Raw genomic sequence first — 18,702 nt, forward strand, 5'->3', positions numbered from 1 at the left:
TTTTATAGATTTGTTTTATGGATTTTTTTTTAAGATTCTGTCTCATGTTTAATTTTTGCCCACACTTTCTCACCTCATTTATTTTTTATTTTTTTGAAGAAACCCATTTATTTAACGATTATTCAAGACATTAGATTACTATTTTTTATTAACATTGTATCTTTGGTTTTTCTTCCACACTACGATATACTTTTTATTTCCCAGAAAGATTATTTTTATCACCAGAAAGATTGGAGTTTTTTTTTTGGGGGGATCAGTTGGGGAAAAAAGGTTTGTCTTCTTGATTACTTTATAGTCATCCTTACGCAGGGACTTTGGTAAATTTTTTTTATATTTGAAATTTTTATTCAAAAAAACAAATAAAATATTTTAAAAAAAAAAAAAAATGATATAATTACTTTTTAATTAAAAGAATCTTAACAGTAGTAAATGCTTATTTAAAATTTTTTAAATAACCATTTTAATTTTTTTTTCTAATATTTTTAAAAATTTATTTTATTTAATAAAAAAAAATAATTAATCCATTTATATATAAATAAGAACTATATTTTTATTATTATTACATTTAAATGGTTAGCTATTATATACATTTGTTCCTTTTATTTTAATTTTTTTAATTTTTTTTTTAAAAATATTTTTAAGTGAAAAAATTAAAAAAAAGTTTAAAAATGCACATTTTAAAAATATTAATATATATTTTAAAAAATGCACATTTTGGAAATATATATTATAATTTTTTCTAATTTTATTTTCAAAAATAATTTTTGTATTTAAAGCAAAAAATTATTTTTATTATTATTAAAAAACAAATAGCTTACAAATAATAAAACAAATATTAAATTAATAGTATCCTTTACAAAATTATTAAATAAAATGGAAAATAGATTATTAAGTTTAATTTTAAATCAAAGCATAATTGCCAAACATTATAAAAATTCTATAGATCCATTAAATTCATTAATAACCACTTTTAAAAAAAAAGATGAAAATTATTTAAATGTTTATTTTAAAAATTTAGAGGGAATCAAAAAATATTTTATTAAAATGGGGTTGTCAATAGATATAATTTATAAATTTGAAGAGGTTCATTCAATTCAAATTATTCCAACAATTTTATTATTTAAATCATCTGCAATTAATAATAATAGTAATGATAAATTCAAATATATTTATAATCAAATAAATAATAAAAATATTTTTTCCTCATCCATTACCCAAATGGTCGATTTAGTTCCATGTGGCCAAGGTATCTATTCCTGTATCGATGATCACAAATTTATAATGGTTGATCAAGATGACCCAGCCAACCAAGCATTTTTAATTTTATCAAAATTATTATTGGATCAAATTATAAATGATACTGGAGATTTAATTACACCTCCGGAAAAAAAATGGTATATATGGGTAATAATTTTACTTTGGTATATGGACCACTTTTTTTGGTAATAAAATACCACCTTATTCGAAAAAAAAAAAAAATTATGAATTTGGTATATGTAAAAAATTACCAACTTATTCGAAAAAAAAAAAAAATTACAAATTTCGAATATGTCAAAATATACCAAATTTCGGATAAATTACCTTTTTTTTTTTAATACCTACCAGTGAAAACTAACGGAAATCCCTTATAAATCTAATTTAAAAAAAAAAGAAATTTGGGATAATAATCGATGATAAAAAAAAGATATTTCAGATAATAATCGATGATAAAAAAAAAGATATTTCAGATAATAATCAAAATAAAAATATTTAAAATTTAATTTTAGAATAATATAATTCAAATAAAATTTTATTTGTTTTAATTTTTAAAAAAGAATATAAATTTTAATAAACAGGTGTAGAATAATGACATTTAATTGGAAATGTCAATCGACTTTTCTATAATAAAAATAATAAAAATCCCAAGGCATAAGCAACTTGAACAATTAGTCATCATCAAGCCAGCGCCACCATATTACAAAGATAGTAATAAAGCTAGAGAAAATTCAACAAGACGTGGAGCTTAGACATCCTCAAAGCGAAACTACCGATACATCTGGAAAGCTACCGAAGATTATTGATGAATTTCAAATAAAAAAAATAAAGCAAGAGAAATTCAACAATAATTTAAGGGACATGAAGCTCAGACATTTTCAACTGGAAAGTTACCTAACATTATCGATGAATTTCAAAAAAAAAAAAAAAAATTAATAATTAAATAACTAAACAAAATGAATTAAAATTGGTTTTAATATTTACTCTAAACATTCACTTTGACAAAAATTCGTGGCTAACGATTAAAACAAAGAATAAAATACATACCAGAACCAATTTTTTTGATTTAAAAAAAAGATTTAATTAGATTTCTATAAAAAAAATATGTATAATGAATTAACTAACCTTTACATAGATCGGAATTTATAAAATGAAACAAATAAAAAAGAAAAAAAAATTAATTAGAATAAGTTATTTTTATAATAAATCCAATCTATTGTTAGCAAATAATTTATAAAATACAAACATTTGATACAACTGAGTGCTATTTTAAATAAAATTGATTAGAAAAATTTTTATATTTTGTAAATTATTTAAAAATAAAAAACCTATGATTTTGTAATTATTGCCAATAATTACTACGCGAGATGATTGAATATCTACATACAAATTAGAAAGGTTTAATTTATTAATTGTTTTTAATTTTATATTTAAATTTTAATTTTATAATAATAAATAATTATAATTTCTTTACCTTTGTTTATTATTTTTGCGTAAAAAAAAATAAAAAAAATAAAAAAAATAAACATTTGAAAAAAATAAGAAATTTTTAAAAAAAAAAAAAAAGAAAAAAAATTAGAAATTTGTAAAAAAAAAAAAGAACATAAAAACGTTATTAAACTTTATGAAGTTTTTTTTTTATTCAATAATTTTAAAATCCAAATAAATTTTTCTAATCAACATATTCTTTATGTTTTCTCTCCATTTATTAACTATATCTTGAGTAATTTTTGTTGATTTACCACAATAAGATGTAAAAAATAATTTTTCTAATTCTTTATCTTGATTTGTTTTTAATTCTTTATCTTGATTTGTTTTAAAAACTAATTTTTCCTCTTCTTCTGTTATTCTATTTAAAAAATCCAGAAATACCACTAAAAATGCCCCACAATCATTATTGTTTAGTTGAGAAAAATGAATTTTTATTAAATCTAAAAATAAAAAACCCTTAGTTCTAAATATTGTTAAAATTTCCTCAACCAAATTTGGTACCCCATTTAATGAATTAAAAAATATGGGTTGATAGGTTTTATCATCTATTTGTTTAAATGATAATAGACACCAATGATTACGACTAGAATGTAATGGAAGGTTACATAGTCTCGACCCCAATAGTATTCGGGATACATATTCATCATTTTTTAAATTTTTTTCAATAAGTGGAACAGTATATGTACTTAAATTTTTTGTTGATTTGTTAATTTTAAAATGATTTCCAATTAAATTTGATATAGAGTTAATAGAATCTCCATTTGCCCAAATTTGAATATTTATCTCTTCATTTGCTGGATTCCATCTATTTATATCCTGAGAGGAAATATATGAATCATCTATAGTATTCTAAAAATATATAATAAAATTATTAATATATATATAATAAAACATTAACTATAATACAATATTTTTTTTAAAACTCTTACCAATTTAATATCGGGATATTTATAAATTTTTAAAGATTTTGATCCATCTATTTTATATTCATAAATACCAAATAAATTTTTTATGAAAAAAAATGTTTTAACGATTTTACAACCTTCTTCACTTTGTATTGATATTTGTTGGTTTTTTTTAATCATATAATGGAAGATGTGATAATGTTCATGTGGTAGCATTTCAGGATTGATTGGGTAATTTTTCATTATTTATGATTTGATTTTACGGATTTTGTTTTACAAAAAAAAAAAAAAAAAAACTTATTTTTTTATATTCGTCTTTTTTTTTTTTAATTTTTTTTAATTTTTTTTAATTTAAATTTTTTTTTTACGAAAATACTTTACAAATAAAAATAAAAATTAAAAATGAATAAATTATAAAAAAAAATATTGTATTGCATGTGACAAACATTATTCAAGAATAGGAAGACATACTTTAACTAATATTCACAAAAAAAATAATTATTTACATCAAATCACTTTATCAAATAATAATGGTCAGAATAATAACAATAATATAATTATTAGTACAAATGATAATAATCTTAATGATTATAATGATTATAAGAATCTTAATGATTATAATGATTATAATGATTATAATGATTATAATGATTATAATGATTATAATGATTATAATGATTATGATGGTGGTAATGATGAATATTCAAAAAATTTGGATTCTACTATTGATGAAGTTGAGGAATTTCAATATATACAAATAAAAAACCATAATGAATCCAAAAGAATTAAAGAAAAACCCAATTTTTATTCACCTCATCTTTCAGGAATATGTAATATAATTTTGTTAATGTACATAAAAAATGGTAGATATACTTTAAAATATTTTAAAACTTTTGATATTTTCATCTAACTTAGTTTAATTAAATATTAGAACTAAACAAAACATCTGCAGAAAAACTACTACATGAACTTGGTGGTTTTAAAATAACTAAAAATGGTATTTATAATAAAATTTATTTTTCTATTGAAACTTTAGTAAAAAGGTTTTTATTGGACTATGAATTTTTTAATGTAATACCATTGAAAAAAGAAATTGAATTAGAATCCAAATTCAAATTCAAAATAAAAAAGACTATTTATTATAATGATGCAGTCACCTATATAAAGAATATAATGATTTCACCACTCAAAGATCTTATTTTACCATTTTTAAAAAAGAAAACTATTAATAGGTAAATATTATAAATTATAAATCCATTACTATCTAATAACATTAATCTATCATGTGAAATTAACAATTTTAATATATAATTAGAGAAATGGTTTACATTTTCGAAGTAGGAATATATTCAGATTCATATTCAGTAAATAGATCAAAATTATCAACAAATAATATTGTCATTTATCCTTTAAATTTTCCTAGTTGGTTATTAAATAGGTTTTTTATTAGAGTTGCAACATTAAAAAATGAAAGAATTGTAAGTTATACAAGCAAAACAAATTTTCAAAAAGTTTTAGAAGTTGTACTATCAAATTTATTAAATCATTCAGAAAAACAGACCAAATTTATTGAAGATGGAAAAACTTTTATAATTTCAGTAAAAGAATTTTTTGGTGATAACCCAGGTTTAGCACTTTTACTTAATATAGCATATCACAATAAAATATATGGTGGTTGTCAATCATGTTTACTTCCAAAATTTGAACAAGGTGATTTTAAAACAAGTTATTTAAAAAGACCAAAACTCAAAGATACCCAATATGTAAAGGAAATCATTTATCAATTAGAAGAAAAAGAAGTAAAAAATTTTTTTTTAGATAGATATGGTTTAAAAGAAGAATTGGGTAATTATAAAAAAAACTATATTTTTATATTAAAATAATTAAACGTTTACAAGAGTCTAAATATTTTATAGGTTATATTTTTAAAACTATTAATACCAATGGTTATTCATTAATTAAACTTTGTTACTGGCATAATGAATTACTAAATTACTTGAAAAGAATGTTAACAGAATTTTGGAACTTAATTAATATAGATCAAAAAAATATTATTTTAAAATGTTTTCAAGTTTTACCAACAATAGATGGTGTCGATATAAAAGATTTTGATTTCAAAAACTTTGTAGGTAAAGAATTCTCACTGCTTTTAGAAACATTAACACCTGCACTTACAGAGCTACCACAATATAATAATATTTTAATAGGAGTAAGTTAATTATTTTTTTTATTAAATAATTCTATTCTAAATTTTTAAATTTTATATATAGAAATATAAAAAATGTTTTTATTTACAAGCACAATATTTGAAACTATTATTCAACTCACCCTCAGTATTCAAAACAGATGAAGAAATTTCAAAATCAAAGTATATCATTGAATTAATTGTTCAACAAAGAGATGAATACTTTCAAATTAGAAAGATAATTCTAACAAAGAAGTTTGAAAAAGAAAATAAAAAAAAACTTGATTATCAAGTCGAATTGAAGAAGTTTATTGAAACTGTAAGTTTCTCATATTTATCTTGGGATTATTTTTTTCTAACAATTATCTTATTGTATATAGGGTTTCATTACATATCACTCAGCATTACATTGTCTCATTGAAAAATTAGAAGCTAATTTAAATCCTATTGATTCTTATGGTAATAGTTTAGAAAGTTTTCATCAACCAACTAAATCAACAGAACTAGTATTTATTTCTTTTAATATTTTTAACTAAAAAAAATCACTAATTTATTATATCATAATTTATAGAAAAAATCAAACAATATTTCTGCGAGTAAATCAATTTTAAGAAATTCAAATTTATTATTTTTTATAAATATAAATACTGAAATGGAAATTGTGGAGGATGTATGTAAATTATATTAAAGTTAAATTTAAAATTCAATATATTAATTTTTATAAATATAGTTTGAATTCAAATGTTATTATATTATTAAAAAAGAGCAAGATAAAGATATTAAAACCAATATATTGCAATTTTTAAATTCTAATACTGAAGATTTCAAAAACACTAAAATCGATCAAGTATTTTTAGTTAGTGAAGCAATTCATAAAGAAGAAAATTATAAAATTGGAGATTTCGTTTCAGTTAATACCATTACTTTCAATGAAAAATTGATGAAGGATGAAAGAGAAATAAGTTATGCAAGAATACATGAAATGATATTGGTAAATAATATTGTTTATTTTATCGTACATTATTGTTTCATTAACGAATTTCATACATGCATTGGTAAAGTAATTTATCAAGAATATGATCAATTAAAATTAAATGAAAATGCAAGTGTAGTTGATTTTGGTAGTGTTTTTAACAAGGTATACAAGTGGCCAATTAAAGAATCAAACATTTTTACAAGTAAGTATTTTTAAGGATTATTATAAAATATAAATGATTATTTTTATTAAAGTTTTTTTTTTTAAGTAATTGATAAAAAAAGTGGTTTTATTTTTAAATATTTAGATGATGATCCATCAGATTTTTCAGATATTACCAAAAATTCTTATCAAAAAAGTTTAAAATCATTAAAAAATAATAATGAAAATAATAATAATAATAATAATAATAATAATAATAATAATAATAATAATAATAATAATGGTGATGATATCAACAATACTTTCAACACAGCATTAATCAAATTGAATCAAAGTAACTCTATTTCGAAAATTATTGATGGTAAAATTTTTTCAAAAGATGAACAAGGAAATGATTTTTCTTTTATAGTTGGTAAAAGATCATTATATGACATGTCGTCAAAAACTGTAATTCAAGAATTATCGAGTGACATTCACGAGGATGAAAAACATTGTTATATTTTATTGGATGAAGATGATATCGATCAAAGTGATGACAATGATTTTTAATAAATTTTTTATTTAATTTAAAAAATTTTATTTAAAAAAAAATTTAATATTTTTTTTTTTTTTTTTTTTATTTATTTTAAATTTAAAATTTTTTTTAAAATTTTTTTTAAAATTTTTTTTTTTTTATTTATTTTAAATTTAAATTTTTTTTCGTTTTTATTTTTTTTTTTTTTACACATGGATTATTATTTTATACAATTTATTAAATCATTTATAAATATATTTCACTAATAATGACGAAAAAAACAACCGTTGATATAGCTTCATTAAATGGTATATTAAAATTCACAAGAAATGATGATACAAAGACAATTTTTTCAAACAACCAAGAAACAATCAAAAAATTTTTTTGGGAACATAATATGTATGATAAAAAAAATATTCCTTCCCTTTTTGAATGTTTATTCAATAAAAATAGACATAGATTTACAGAGGTAGAAGATTTCAGCGAGATTAGTCCTATCAAAGCAAATACAAAGAGTGAAGAGGATGAAGAGGAAGAAGAGGAAGAAGAGGATGAAGAGGAAGAAGAGGAAGAAGAGGAAGAAGAGGAAGAAGAGGAAGAAGAGGAAGAAGAGGAAGAAGAGGAAGAAGGGTGTGAAAAGAATCAAGATTTAGGTTTTGAGGAGCAAACTGAAGAAAAAAAAGTAATACGTGATCCCTCTCCAGAAGAAGATGAAATCATTCAATCATATAAAATATCATCATTTTCTAAAGAAGAAGTTGATGGTTTATTTAATGAAATAGATGATTTCGATATTGTTTTATCAATATGTGTGGAATATTTTAAAGAAATATCAATTAAATTTATGGATTCTGTAGTTTCAGCGACTAACACACCTGATTCGTGTATTTATCAAATGTTAAAAGAAAACCCAAATAAAGAAGAAATTTCTGAAATGTTATGGATTAAAAATCAACAAATGCAGTTCAATTTAAAGCAAAAAGAACAACAACTACAACTGTTTAAACAACAGACTCAAGAACAACTAGATCTATTAAACCAAAAATTAAATATGTTACAAAATCCAAATCCATATCCAAATCCAAATCCATATCCAAAGCCCAAAGAAAAGGATTTGGTAAAAAACAAAGAAAGGAATCAAATAAAAGAATTTGTTAAAACATGGTTCAAAAAAGACCTTCCAAATTTAATTTCTATAACAAATGAAAAAATTCCAGATGAATTATTCGAATATTTAAAAGATATTTTAGATTTTAAAAATAAAGATCATTTCGAGTATCCATGGAGTAAACGATCACTTATATCGGTTGTAAATGAAGCAAAAAAAAATATTAGATATTTATGGAAAACAAAAGACACTTGTTTTAAAGAATTATGCGCCAAATATCCAAATTATATGTTTAATGAACAATTACAACTTGAAAAAGAAGTAGTTATAGATATGGTTTCTAATAAATTATTTTTTACAATTACTGATGATCAAGTTGCCACAGAATTTGCAAAATGGATTTTAAATGGGAAACAATCTTTTTATTCTTATTCAAAACCAAATTATTTAGATATAGATAATAAATCTTCCATAGAAATTTCTATTCCACAAAAAACAATTGATGAAAAAGCACCACAATCAAATTCACCATTAAAAAAATCAAAAAAAAAGTCATTTGATAAAATTTGTGTTGAACTCGGTATAAGCCCTGAAGAAATAAAAGAATATAATAAAAAACAAAAAAATCAAAATCTTTTTATATAACAATTTTCTTTTTTTAGAATAAGACCTTAATTAATTATTTTTGTTTATATTTTTCTTAATTTTATTCTTTTATTGTTTTATAAAAATTAATGTGGGAAATCGAAATTTTTCAAGTTTTATTACATATAAAAATTAATATGAGAAATGAAAATATTTTGAAGTCTTTTACCATATAAAATTAATATGAGAAATTGAAATTTTTCTAAGTCTTTTACCATATAAAATTAATATGGAAAAAGACTTAGCAAAATAAATAAATTAGGTAAAAAATACGAATTTTGGTAAAAATTATGTCTTTCGAATAAATTGAAAAAAAATTCATATTTTGGAAAAAATAAAAAATACGAATTTTGGTAAAAAAAAGAAAAAATTATGTCTTTCGAATAAATTTAAAAAAAAATTCATATTTTGGAAAAAATAAAAAAAAACCAATCTACTAAATGATCAAAAAAAAACAAAAAAAAGAAAATTTGCAAAAAAAAATTAAAAAATTCGAAAAAAAAAAAAGCAATTTATTCAATTTTTAGAAAAAAAAGGTAGTTTTTTAATTTTTAGAAAAAAAAAGGTAATTTTTTAAATTTTTAGAAAAAAAAAGGTAATTTTTTATATGTTATTCCTATTTTCGAATTTTATTTTTTAAAATTTCTGGAGGTGTAAATTCCCTGAAGAAAATTTTAGTTCAATCAGAATAAAAGACCCATTACCTAAAACCATTTTACAATCAATTGTTGTTGTTCTTTCAAGTTTAAGTGCTCCATTCGTTCTAGTTTACAAATATCCACACCAAGTTGGTATAGAAACTCTTTGCTCTCTATTTTTAATTCACTGTATTAATAATTCAAATCAAAATTTTTCAGTAAAAAATTTTAAAGAAAGTTTACAAGTTCAAAATGTAATTCCAAATTGGTGCTTTAATTTTTTAAATTTTTTATTTTTTCATCAAATAGAGAATTTGAAATTGACTCCAATACGTGATGATGGAAAAAGTAAATTACCAATGCTTCCACCTCCTGAAACTACTCATACCTTTGTTTTGTCAACAAATATTGAACTTGGAAGAATGTACATTCCATTACCAAATTTTCCACCATCAGGGAAAATTCAAGATGCTAATTCAGATTCAATTATTAAATACTTGGCAATATATGATTCACAGGATACCAAAATCAATTCATTGAATGGTTGCTTTTTATTATTTTTAAAACTTGAAAAAAATATAGATTTAACAAGTTTAATTAAAATTTTAAAATCAAATTTAAAACCATCAATCAAAATAAATTATTATAATTTTGTAAGTAAAAAAAAAAAAATTTTATTTTTAAAAAAAAAAAAAAATTTTTATTAATATTTTTTTTTTTTTTTTTTTAAAATATTTTATAGATAGACGTATCAGAATGGGTAAAATCATTTATTAATCAACAAAATCCTGTAAGATTAATAAATCTTAACAGTAAATATTATTATAGAAGAGGCTATATTTGTTTAAACAAAGCTGCTCAAAAATCAATCTCGCTAATTTCAGATAAACAAAAAGAAAGATTAGCATCAATATCCAAATATTTAAATAATTATGCTGGCACCCAAGACCTTTCTAAAAATATTTCCGATGTTAGTGGTCAAAAAGAAGAATTCTCAATAAACTGTTGGTTACTTGTTAGAGAAAGTACAGATGCTCAGCTTGGTCAAGGAAAAAGTTTATTAAACCAAGCATGTCTTGACATCAACTCAATGTTCTTTTTACAATTAAAGAACTTACCAAACAAACCACCATTTAATATGACTCCAAGATTAATAATAGAGGTTGTTAGTTGTTATTGGACATCGTTTCAAGAAAGAACTCAAATTTATAATTTATATCAAGAAATTGAAGAATTTGATGTTGTCATTGTTGCCTCTCTTGATCGTTTAACCAGAAGAGGCTCAGATTTTTCCGAAGCCGTTCAACTATTCACAAACAACCACATATCCCTCTTTATTATTATGGCTCCAATTGATTTATTTGGTGATGGTATAAGTCTTCTCGTTGATTTCGACAAGAGCTCTTGCTATACAACAACAGTAAAAATGTGGGCTAATGCATCCTGGACTCAAGTAGCAACTCCATTTGACCAGGTTATCGAACAATTAAAAAACCTTTTTTCTGGCTTCATCCAACTTTCTATTCAACATTCTATTTATGTCGGTAGATATTATGAACAAATCAAATGGATAGAAAGAAACTTTGGTGAAATGTTCATAGACTCTTTTTGTAATGACAAAGTACTCCCTGGGATTTATTTTTCTAGAACTTCTCCTGGTAAATTTAATCAGACATCTTCGAGTATTAGCAATTCAAACGAAGATCAAATAATATTTTTAAAAGGTCTAATTTCCTTAAGTGAGTCTTCAAAAAACCCACAAGTACCTGCTCATTCATATAAATCCATTGATAAACCAACTTATCAAAAAAATAATGATGAATATAACATTGAAATAGAGGATGAAAATGAAAAGGGTAAGTTTTTAACACCACCACCATTATTATTATTAATCAATAATTATTATATTTACTAATATTTTCTTTTTTTTGTATAAATCAGATGATTTTTTAATTGTAAATAAAATTAATCAATTTAGCGAAAATGAAAAAAAAAATTTTATTGTTTCAGCTTTGGGTTTGTATAATCATTTTTATAATTATAAACTTTTAGTATAGCCCATATATTAATATCTTTATTTAATTTAGCAATTGATAGGCTAATTAGAGATGAAACTTTTTTAGAACCTTTGTTAAATGCTGCAGAGAAAAATAATTGTTTAATCATTATTTTTTTCCCATTTTTCGAATTCATTAAAAAAAATCATAGTGATTCATTTTTATTAGAAACAATTAATTCAGTTAGAATATGGGCTGGTAATCAACCTTTAAATGAACTATCTCCAGCTATTCTCAACTATTCAAATTTTTTAAAGTTTCAAATTTCAAAAGAGAAAGAATTTCAAAAAAGATTTAACAATGGTGAAGAAAACTCAAAATACTGGTATTCAAAACAATGTGTTTATCCAACTATATTATCACATTTTAATAAGAATGATTTAATGGAGTCAATTAAAAGATCACAACAATTTCTCGAATATATTAGAAAGAATATTATTCCATACTCAAGATACCATGGTGACTTTAAGAATTTAATTGGAAATAAAACCCCAATTGACCCAAGTAAATCAAACTTAATTTTACCACCACAAGAAAAGCAATACAATATTGTTACTTTTATTGATTCTTGTTTAAATGCCTGTAATGTTTCAGACTCGGATAGAGCCAGTTTTAATAATGCGGTTACTGAAGCATCATCCTCATTTCACTATGATACCTTCACCCCAAAATCCCATTCTAACGTTTCAAAAGATGGTTACTTTCTCATAAATAGGTAAGTTTTAGAGATTTTAATATTTACAATAAAAAAATATACAAAACAAATTATTAATATAAATTTTTATTTAATATAGTATTAAAGCTTTTACTGAAGAATTTAAAAACTTTGAACCTAAATCCGATTATAAAAATTTATTCAACTCGTTTAACAACTCAATTAAAAATGAACCAGAAATAAAAAAAGAAACAACAACAACAACAACAACAACCCCTGCCCCATCATTAACATCAAAAAAGCCATCAATTAAAAAAGAATCAACAGCAGCAGAAACTACAACAATAACCACCCATGCCCCCAAAAAATCAGCAACAGAAACTACAACAACAACCACCCATGCCCCCCCAAAAAAACCAGCTTTACCATCGTGCTCAGTATGCGAAAATAAACCAAGTGTCCATATAAAATCACCATTCTGCTCAAGAGAATGTGCACAAAAGAACAACAATTCAAAAGATGACCCTAATGTTTTTAAGGAATGTGTAAACTATGAAAAATGTGAAACAATTGTATTTAGACACACAAAAAAGGGATCTTATTGTGACAAATGTTTTTCAGAACATAAAAAAAAAGGAAACATTTTTAGAAAAGAGCAAAAGTTGGCCAAGGAATCTAATAAAAAATTTAAAAAATAATAATAAATGTATCAATTCCTCTTTCAGAAGAAAAATTAACTTTAGAAACATTTTTTTTTTTTTTTTATCTCTATATTTTATTTATTCATATTATTTTTTTTTTTTTTTGTTTATTTCATATGGTATTGGTTCAACAGTAGGGGCTGGTGTTTTTGTATCAATTGGTATGATTATATATTGTATAAATAGTATTTCTTATATTAATGTTTTTTATTATTTTATAGGTAATGCTATTATTATGTATGCTGGTCCACCTACACTTTTATCCTTTTTATTCTCTGCCATTGCACCAATAGCAATATATTGTGAAAACTACCATGATTATTACTATTTATATTGTTAATATGGTATTATAAAATTTACTATTGCTATTGTTATTGTTATTAATATTAAATAAATAAATAAATAAATAAACTATTTTGTTTTTAAAAAAAATAAATATAATATTTAATTTTTTATTTTTATTTATTATTATTATTATTATTATTATTATTATTATTATTATTATTATTAGTATTATTATTGTTAATTATTGCATTATAATATGATATTGTTGTTGATGCTAATGCTAATGCTAATGCTAATGCTAATGCTAATGCTAATGCTAATGCTAATGCTAATGCTAATGCTAATGCTAATCCTAATGCTAATCCTAATCCTAATCCTAATCCTAATCAAAACCCTAATCCTAATGCTGATGCTGAGGCTGTTGATTTGAAATCTGCTTTTGATTCGAATTCTTTTGACCGAATATCGAATTGTGGATATTTTCTAAAAGTGCATATGGAACTTCTAAACCTTTTACATAGTTTTTAATTTAAGGAAAGTATCCAAACTATTGAAGATGAATCTGATGATTCTGATGATTCTGATGATTGATCATCCATTGTGTGTATAATTGATATGATTTTGGTTGTTGTGAAAAAAAATAATCTAATTTTAAAAAAAAAACAAATAAAATTTTTTTTTTTTTTTTTTTTTTTTTTTTTTTTTTTAACAAATAAACCAAATACTAAAAATAAAATAGGAATTACCATTTTCCCAAACCGATAGGCCAATGGGAAAGTTACCGAACTTATTGATGAATATTATTTGAATAATTAATTGAACAATGATAGTTTCTAAAGGAATGAATATTAAAATAAAAAATATAATTATTAAACTTTCCTTAAAGTGGATTTTTAGATTAAATTTAATTATAAAAACTATTTTTATAAAATCTATAGTGGCTATATTAGTTAAAAATTATTATTATTTTAATTTTTAATAATGATGTTCGCAATTTCTTATAGCTTGTAGAAATTTCGTGGGGCGGTAAATTTCATTTTTTTTGATAATACAGCAAAATATTTTAAAAAAAAGAAAATTTGTGCATTTTTTTTTTTTTCCATATTAATTTTATTAATATAATAAAAAATTTTTTTTATGACAAATTTGCGCAAAATTGACCAGTTTGCACAATATTTAAAATTTTATTTTTTTTTTTCATTTTTTTAAAAAAATTTCTTTTTTTTTTTTATATTCCTCTTCATTATTTTTTCAACTACAAAATAACAATATACAGTTTCATATTAGTTATAGCTCTTCAATAGTAATAGTAATAATATTAAATAGCATATTATTTTTTATATAGATAAAAATAATTTACATTTCTCTTTTAGAAATTACTTTTTTTGAAAATGGATAATTTCTTTAATAGCCTTTGTATTTTCATTTTTGTTTTTTCTATATTAGTTATATAAAACCAACACTCAATCAATTCCCATAGATATTTTATAGCTGTCATAGAAAAAAAAAAATAGTTGTCTTTAAATTAGATATCATATTTTAGCTTAAATTATGAAATCAAGATTAATAACAATAATAATCAAGGTTGTTTTTTACAACATTTTAAACTTCAAAAATAATAATTTCAATCATATTCTTGTCCTCACATAATCACCCTCTACATAACATCATTGCCCTACAACCCCCAATTAATTTTATTTTCATTTTAATTCATTTAAATTTTTTATAATTTAATAATAATAATTTCAATTCATTTAAATTTTTTTTTATTTTTTTTTTAATATTACCAACCAGAAGTTCAATGGGAAAATCCAGCTCCAAAAGTTCAAGTTACCCAAGATGAAGCATCATTCAGAGTTTAGCAAGATCCCTTAATTTTCCTAGGAAATAAAGAGCCAATTGTCAATTAACACCAATGAACCAAAGATTAATATCCACTGTCATCCAGTCTCAGTCTTTTTTGTTGAACTACCTATAACCGTTCTCTTTGGAAATCATTCAAGCTATGCTCAAATTGTATTCGGTAACCTCTTTGATTCCAGTTCTGCTCCAGACAACGATATTAATAATATTTATGGTCATCATCATTGTTTGCCCCTCATCATCATCAGCAGCATTCATCATCATTGTTTGCCCCTCATCATCATCACCACCATTCATCTTGGTCCTCATCATCATCAGCATCAGCATCAGCATTGTTTGCCCCTCATCAGCACCAGCATCATCATCATCATCAGCATTCACCATTCACCATTCAGCATTCGCATCATCATCCTCATCAGTATCATCAGCATTCATCATCATCATCATTGTTTGCCCCTCATCATCATCAGTACCAGCATCACCATCATTGTTTGCCCTCATCATTATGATGAAAAAAACTTTAGTTAATCAATGATAATTAATTATAATATTAAAAATATAGTTCTTCATGAAATTTAATGAAGAAATAGTATCTAATTTTTTTACAATAGTATTGAATTTAGTTAATGATTCGTGAAAACGATAACTTTTTTTATATTTTATTCTCTATTTATATTATTAGTGTAAGAGATAGTATTTTATTTTTAGTAAGAGTTATTGATTAATGATTATTGATGAATCTTTAATCAGCTTCAATGCTCTTGCCCTCTTCGTTTTTGAGCTCTTTTATAAGATCTTGACTGGAATGGCTTTTATCTGATTTTGGAACTCATGAATTTTTTGAAATTGGAATCAACACATTGAAGGAATCATGGAACAGAAGCAGCATTTTTACCTGCATCTATCTTTTGATTGTGATTATATGAATAGTTGAGTTTGTTTTATAATATCTGATTTTTTATCCCCAACTGGGGATTTAGTTGTTCTAGTATATCATGAGTGTTTTGGTTTTGGTTGGTGTATTTTATATTATGAGCATGATTCTTGATATTTTAAGATATTCGAACTATTTTTTTTTTTTTTTTTTTTTTTTTTTTTTTTTGTATCTTTAACCCATTTCGATACGATTATTCAAGACATTAGATTACTATTTTTTATTAACATTGTATCTTTGGTTTTTCTTTCACACTACGATATACTTTTTATTTCCCAGAAAGATTATTTTTATCACCAGAAAGATTGGAGTTTTTTTTTTTTTGGGGGAGATCAGTTGGGGCAAAAAGGTTTGTCTTCTTGATTACTTTATAGTCATCCTTACGCAGGGACTTTGCTAATCTTCTCTGTATCGCTTCCAATTTAACGGATGACCTCCTAAGAGGGTCCATGAGTAATTAGAAGTGAATGGTTTATATTTAGTTATCAATTTATGGTTTATATGGTTTATGGTATTTATTTTTTGTTAAATTTTTTTATTTTTTTTTATTTTTTTTCAATTTATTTTTGAATTTATTTTTGAATTTTTTTTTTTATTTTTCCCAACCTCCTATTCATGATATTTTAACAACAACCAGTCTGAAATAACAAAAAAAAAATAAAAATAATTTGTTTATAATGATATTATATTTTGATGTTGAGAAATTTTTAAATTTTTAAATTTTTTGGTTTCACACACCACACCACACACCACACCACACCACACATTGTAGTATACTACAATAAATAGAAAGAAAAAATAGACTATCTCTTTTTATTTATTTATTAAAAAAATTTTATTAATAATAACTCAATTTAATAATATCAATATTCAATATAGTTTTTGTAACAAAAACAATAATAATAATAATAATAATAATAATAATAGTAATAAACTAAAAATATTTTAAAAAAATATTGGTTGACAAAATAGTTTCGGTTTTTTTTTTTTTTAAAAAAATTTATGAAAATTATTTATTTTTTTTTATTTTTTTTTTAATTTCCAATTTTTTTTTTTCAAATTATTTTAATAATAAATAATATAAATAAAAAAAATTTCTTCAAATCTATTATGTTGAGATGATTCAAATTTTACTCTAAAAAAAAAAAAAAAAAAAAAAAAAGTTTTATAAAAATACTGCAAACTGGTGATATCCAACTGTTATAACAGTCAAATGTATTGATTCCAATTTATATAATTATCCAAACTCTTATCAAACATTTTTTTTCAAAAAATAATCAAAATTGTTGGATTGAAATTTTTTGTCAAAAAATACTTTAAAATTGAAAAAAGTCAAAAAAAAAAAAAAAATTAAAAGATACCAGAATTTTTATTTAAAGGTTGAACCAAACAACAATTTCGATTAAAACAAGTCAATCTTTTAAATATGATTTAATGATTTTACAAAGTTAATATAGCAAGCTCAATTCTTAATGAACAAAACTCTAAAGGAAGAACAAAGTTTTTAGGTAGATTCTTAAAGATTTCCAAACATCTTTGTGCCAATCAGAATTATCCAAAGATTATAATGGATCAAAATTAAATGATGGCATTTGAAAATAGTAAAACTGACCATTATGTTACAAAGAAATTTTTTGGTGTATTGGAACTGTTCCTAATAAGTAAATATATAATAAATGAAATAAGCTTTTATATCATCACTAACCAAATTAAAAATTTATAGTTTATCATGGAGCACCCAACAGTAAAAAATTATTTCCCAAGACTAAATGCAGCAATTTTTGTTAACAATTTTAAATCACCAAAAGAATTAGCAGATCATTTATTATATTTAGATAGAAACGATAAAGAGTTTGAAAATTTTTTCGATTTTAAAAAATATGGAAAGAATGAAAGAGTAGAAAACTCCAAAGTAAATGACGATTGCAAAACATGTAGCAGATCTTTACAAAAAGCAAGTGGGCATGGTAATAAATAAAAACGAATCAATGTAACTATTTCCTAAATCATTTAAGCCAAATCAAGGTATTGTTGTATATATAAGAGAAAAAGAGTACATTTTGGTTCGCCTCTGTTACTATACCCTATCTAAATATAATAGAAATGATTTCAATCTATAAAGAATACAATCTTTCAAATAAAAACATAATCAATAATAAAAAAACAAAATATATAAAAAATAAATAAATATTTAAATATATTATTTCAATAAAAAATTCTGCATTTTTACAATAGGTTAAACCTTCTTTAGATCCATCATAGTTTATGGTATGATTTCTATTTATTATATTGTAAAAGCGGTTCAAGTTTACCCACATATTTGTTATTT

General features: G+C 22.3%; 9 protein-coding genes across 9 annotated transcripts; 7 read left to right on the top strand and 2 right to left on the bottom strand.

Moving 5' to 3' along the window:
- Nucleotides 1–873: 873 nt before the first annotated feature.
- On the top strand, nt 874–1,446 carry DICPUDRAFT_84597 (uncharacterized protein; the record flags this gene model as incomplete). Its single annotated transcript, XM_003294049.1, has 1 exon — nt 874–1,446. The coding sequence occupies one exon, from the start codon at nt 874–876 to the stop codon at nt 1,444–1,446; it is 573 nt and encodes a 190-aa protein (XP_003294097.1).
- A 1,446-nt stretch (nt 1,447–2,892) lies between these two features.
- On the bottom strand, nt 2,893–3,893 carry DICPUDRAFT_159050 (uncharacterized protein; the record flags this gene model as incomplete). The annotated part of the gene is made up of 3 exons (XM_003294056.1): nt 2,893–3,185; nt 3,432–3,594; nt 3,675–3,893. The coding sequence occupies 3 exons, from the start codon at nt 3,891–3,893 to the stop codon at nt 2,893–2,895; spliced, it is 675 nt and encodes a 224-aa protein (XP_003294104.1).
- Nucleotides 3,894–4,180: 287 nt separating this feature from the next.
- DICPUDRAFT_159051 (uncharacterized protein) lies at nt 4,181–7,522 on the top strand (the record flags this gene model as incomplete). The annotated part of the gene is made up of 10 exons (XM_003294050.1): nt 4,181–4,183; nt 4,255–4,480; nt 4,687–4,882; nt 4,966–5,495; nt 5,567–5,859; nt 5,921–6,154; nt 6,216–6,341; nt 6,407–6,505; nt 6,566–7,013; nt 7,119–7,522. 10 exons carry the CDS (start codon nt 4,181–4,183, stop codon nt 7,520–7,522), a joined length of 2,559 nt encoding a protein of 852 aa, XP_003294098.1.
- A 173-nt stretch (nt 7,523–7,695) lies between these two features.
- DICPUDRAFT_93158 (uncharacterized protein) lies at nt 7,696–8,443 on the top strand (the record flags this gene model as incomplete). Its single annotated transcript, XM_003294051.1, has 1 exon — nt 7,696–8,443. A coding segment is annotated over exon 1 (687 nt), but the record flags the coding sequence as incomplete, so codon positions are not given.
- Nucleotides 8,444–8,508: 65 nt separating this feature from the next.
- On the top strand, nt 8,509–9,244 carry DICPUDRAFT_93159 (uncharacterized protein). The gene has a single exon (XM_003294052.1). The coding sequence runs from the start codon at nt 8,539–8,541 to the stop codon at nt 9,238–9,240; it is 702 nt and encodes a 233-aa protein (XP_003294100.1). The 5' UTR covers nt 8,509–8,538; the 3' UTR covers nt 9,241–9,244.
- A 133-nt stretch (nt 9,245–9,377) lies between these two features.
- DICPUDRAFT_84601 (uncharacterized protein) lies at nt 9,378–13,631 on the top strand (the record flags this gene model as incomplete). Its single annotated transcript, XM_003294053.1, has 7 exons — nt 9,378–9,400; nt 9,892–10,531; nt 10,621–11,734; nt 11,820–11,894; nt 11,966–12,650; nt 12,730–13,151; nt 13,513–13,631. The coding sequence occupies 7 exons, from the start codon at nt 9,378–9,380 to the stop codon at nt 13,629–13,631; spliced, it is 3,078 nt and encodes a 1,025-aa protein (XP_003294101.1).
- Nucleotides 13,632–13,749: 118 nt separating this feature from the next.
- On the bottom strand, nt 13,750–15,002 carry DICPUDRAFT_84602 (uncharacterized protein; the record flags this gene model as incomplete). Its single annotated transcript, XM_003294057.1, has 3 exons — nt 13,750–13,958; nt 14,323–14,409; nt 14,957–15,002. 3 exons carry the CDS (start codon nt 15,000–15,002, stop codon nt 13,750–13,752), a joined length of 342 nt encoding a protein of 113 aa, XP_003294105.1.
- Nucleotides 15,003–15,650: 648 nt separating this feature from the next.
- On the top strand, nt 15,651–15,974 carry DICPUDRAFT_159054 (uncharacterized protein; the record flags this gene model as incomplete). Its single annotated transcript, XM_003294054.1, has 1 exon — nt 15,651–15,974. The coding sequence occupies one exon, from the start codon at nt 15,651–15,653 to the stop codon at nt 15,972–15,974; it is 324 nt and encodes a 107-aa protein (XP_003294102.1).
- A 1,984-nt stretch (nt 15,975–17,958) lies between these two features.
- On the top strand, nt 17,959–18,351 carry DICPUDRAFT_159055 (uncharacterized protein; the record flags this gene model as incomplete). Its single annotated transcript, XM_003294055.1, has 2 exons — nt 17,959–18,012; nt 18,097–18,351. 2 exons carry the CDS (start codon nt 17,959–17,961, stop codon nt 18,349–18,351), a joined length of 309 nt encoding a protein of 102 aa, XP_003294103.1.
- Nucleotides 18,352–18,702: the final 351 nt, after the last annotated feature.

This window comes from Dictyostelium purpureum (genome assembly GCF_000190715.1).
Source record: "Dictyostelium purpureum unplaced genomic scaffold DICPUscaffold_504, whole genome shotgun sequence".
Classification (NCBI taxonomy): Eukaryota; Evosea; class Eumycetozoa; order Dictyosteliales; family Dictyosteliaceae; genus Dictyostelium; species Dictyostelium purpureum.